Source organism: Anopheles bellator, unplaced genomic scaffold (assembly GCF_943735745.2).
Source record: "Anopheles bellator unplaced genomic scaffold, idAnoBellAS_SP24_06.2 scaffold01149_ctg1, whole genome shotgun sequence".
NCBI classification, from domain to species: Eukaryota; Metazoa; Arthropoda; class Insecta; order Diptera; family Culicidae; genus Anopheles; species Anopheles bellator.
In genome coordinates, this window is record NW_026685272.1 from 1 (window position 1) to 3,284 (window position 3,284).

The 3,284-nt window shown below is 47.2% G+C and overlaps 2 protein-coding genes across 2 annotated transcripts; both read left to right on the forward strand.

Moving 5' to 3' along the window:
- The first annotated feature begins 7 nt into the window (after positions 1 to 7).
- LOC131214500 (uncharacterized) lies at positions 8 to 1,013 on the forward strand. Its single transcript, XM_058208868.1, has 2 exons — positions 8 to 699; positions 769 to 1,013. Exons 1-2 carry the CDS (start codon positions 70 to 72, stop codon positions 910 to 912), a joined length of 774 nt encoding a protein of 257 aa, XP_058064851.1. The 5' UTR covers positions 8 to 69; the 3' UTR covers positions 913 to 1,013.
- A 489-nt stretch (positions 1,014 to 1,502) lies between these two features.
- Positions 1,503 to 3,273, forward strand: LOC131214499 (aminopeptidase N-like; the record flags this gene model as incomplete). The annotated part of the gene is made up of 5 exons (XM_058208867.1): positions 1,503 to 1,989; positions 2,161 to 2,307; positions 2,374 to 2,506; positions 2,584 to 2,934; positions 3,004 to 3,273. Coding segments are annotated over exons 1-5 (1,386 nt in total), but the record flags the coding sequence as incomplete, so codon positions are not given.
- Positions 3,274 to 3,284: the final 11 nt, after the last annotated feature.

Genomic DNA, 3,284 nt, shown 5'->3' on the forward strand with positions numbered 1-3,284 from the left:
TATCTGGAACGTGAAACCGAATACATACCCTGGAGCACGGCGTACAATGCACTGCTTCACCTTGACCGTATGTTTGCGGCTAGCGTTGAGTACAGGCGCTTCGAAAACTACATGCGTAATCTAACCAGCCTTGCTTACCACGAAGTCGGACTTACGGGAAAATTGGATCACATCAGCCAATTGCATCGAGATAAAACCCTATACTTGGCTTGCTATTTCGGAGTCCCAGAGTGCTTGAATGCCGCCAACAGCGTGCTTGAAGCAGCAACGCTGAAAGAGTCCCTGGATGTGCCCGAGGATTTACAGTCCACCGTGTTTTGCGCCTTCAACAAACACAGCCTAACGGCCGGTTCCTCATACGAGGTGGCCCTGTTTTACAAATATTTTCTTACACCAGACAAGTTCCAACGCCTTGTGGACAGTTTCGTCACTAGCCTCGGTTGCTCACGGGACGCCGGCATGATTCAGTTCTATTTGGCAATGGTCGAAATGAATGTACCCGGAATGCCAATTCCCGACGCACTACGAAGCCACATCCTAGTTAGCTTGATCACAGGTGGACCGACTGCAAGGCACGCGGCACTAGCATACGTTAGTAGCAACTTGATGTCGCTGTCTCAGCTACTGCCAGAGCAAACGATCGTCTCGATTTTCGAAGCCATCGGATCAAGCATTATTTCTTCAATGGAGTACGACATGGTGAGTAGCCATCTTTCGGACTTGAAGTAGTGAGAGCAGTGTTTCACTTGGTTTTTGTTTGCCCTACAGCTTAAGTTGACTTTGAACCTTTATACCGAGTTTATGGTTCCTTCGGTGGTAGAAGCCGCAAACCGTGCTGTCAAAGAAGCGGAGCAATCGCTAAGTTGGATAGGGAAGTACTCCGGAACGATCGCTGAGTGGTTGGTGGCATAAAACTACGAAGGTGCCCCTCCTGAGGACAACGCAGCATCCACTTCGATAGTGGATCTTTCGTTATTGATCGGAGTAACTGTAGCGATGCTCTGGAGTGGGGCCGTAAGTTTCGATTTCTAACGACGAAGAATTGAAATATAGTGATGACCGCAATGATGCTGTAGTTTTCCTTCCTGCCCCGGCTAAGACTTCTCGCGTTCCGCTCTAAATTACGCATGGTTTTGAAATACCAGAGAACCGAACTACTGTTATGAAACCGAGAATCGCCACCGAGAGCCTATCAGATCGATAAGTCACAAGTCATCAAAGTGTTTACAATCAGTTACAATACAATTCGAACAATTGGCTTGTTTGGTGGCTTAAGTGTTTGCGCACGCTGATAAAATGTTATCGGGCGTGTTTCGGTTGTGATCCTCGCGTCTTTGTGTTGTAAAAACAACGATTAAATGCTCTTATCTAAGCCTTTTTTATCCCTGCTCTCTAAGTAGCCGATAAATTGGTTACGCGTGGCAGGACTCGCGCTGGTAACCTTAGTACCTGGCAAACTCTGGCTCAAAGCGAATGCTAGTGGCTGTTGGAGGTTGGTGTAGAAATGGCAAATTTTGTGTGGTGTGTTGCAATTCTTTCGCTGCCAGCAATTTTTGCGTTGGCTCCCACAACGGTCGAAAAGGCAGCAACCCAACGTGATGCGCACGATGACAGTGGTTACGTTATGCAGAAAGTGTCCGTACCGGTTTCCTACAATCTGTACCTCGATATAACTAATTACGACTTCTATTCGTATACGGGCACAGTGGAAATCTTGATGCGCTACACGGGAGAGGGAAATCAGTTTTATCTAAACAGTGCCGGCGTAGTTATCGACGAGGAAAGTGTTACCGTTACCAGATCGGATGGTTCAAACCTGCCCGTATCGAACATTATCTACATGGACCAATACGAGCAAATCTACTTCGGTTTCGCCGAACGACTCCAAGCAGGGGAAAACTATCGGATTAGGATGGACTTTTCGAACAGTATAGGAACAGAACTGAAAGGACTGTACAGGAGCAGCTACTTGATAGGAAACACGACCAGGTGAGCAGCTGATGCTATGACGTTTCCGATAAGATAAAGCCACCATATCAGATCCAATTGGCTTAATCGATAATACTGTGCCTATCTGTCTGACACAAACCATAAAATTCTGCGGAGTTTCTAGCGATTGGTAAAAAGCAGTTTTTAATTTGTTGCTACTACTTTCGTTAGGTACTTGGCTACAACCCATTTTGAGGCAACATATGCTCGTACGGTATTCCCGTGCTATGACGAGCCATCGTATAAGGCAACATTCAACGTTCAAATCCGCCACCGGTCCGAGTACACCGCCCTTTCTAATATGCCAGCGATTGATAAGTAATTCAGCTTGACCGAAGCAAGAATGTGCGTCAGTAATTAACAAACCGAAACTCACGTTTGCAGAGTACAGGAGGGCGATTACACCGTGACTACGTTTGGAACTACCCCACTAATGTCTACGTATCTGCTCGCCTTTGTTATTTCGGACTTTAAAACCTTATCAGCAGAGGCGGATCGTTTTCGAGTTTTTGCCGCAGTAAGAAAGATCCTGCCCAGGAGCAGTCAGTGCAAGTGTTTAATCGGTTCTGTGAATCCATTGGTTTTGCTTGACAGGAACATAAAGTGGCACACACTGGGTACGCATTGGAGTTTCTTGGAAAATCGCTACGGTCGCTGGAAAACTTCTTTGGCCATCAGTACCAGCTGCCCAAAGTCGATCTCATCGCCATCCCCGACTTTGCGATGGGGGCCATGGAAAACTGGGGACTGATTACGTTCCGCGAGCAGTACTTGATCTTTGAGGAGAACGTGACCACTACTCGGACGAAGCAGAACATTGCGGATCTTATAACGCACGAGCTGACGCACATGTGGTTTGGCAACGAAGTAACACCGGAGTGGTGGACGTACTTGTGGTTAAGCGAAGGATTCGCTCGTTACTTCGAGTACTACATTACGTCGCAGGTAACGTCCAGGATCAACGGCAGTAGGGAGAACTTTCTAATGAAGATTTTAATTCAAATAACATTGTAGCTTGAGCCCACGTGGAACCTCTGGGAGCAGTTCATCGTTACCAACCTGCACTCGGCCCTCTCACAGGATTGTCATAGCAACAACCGTGCAATGAGTTACTACGCTACCGAGCCTACCGTACTGAATGGCTTGTTCGATTACGTGGTCTACGCAAAGAGTGCTTCCGTTATACGGATGGTTCAGAATGTTATCGGCTTCGATACGTTCAAGATGGCACTCAACGACTACATCCGGTCGCGCAGTTATCTCACCACCGTTCCGCAGTACCTTTACACAAGCAT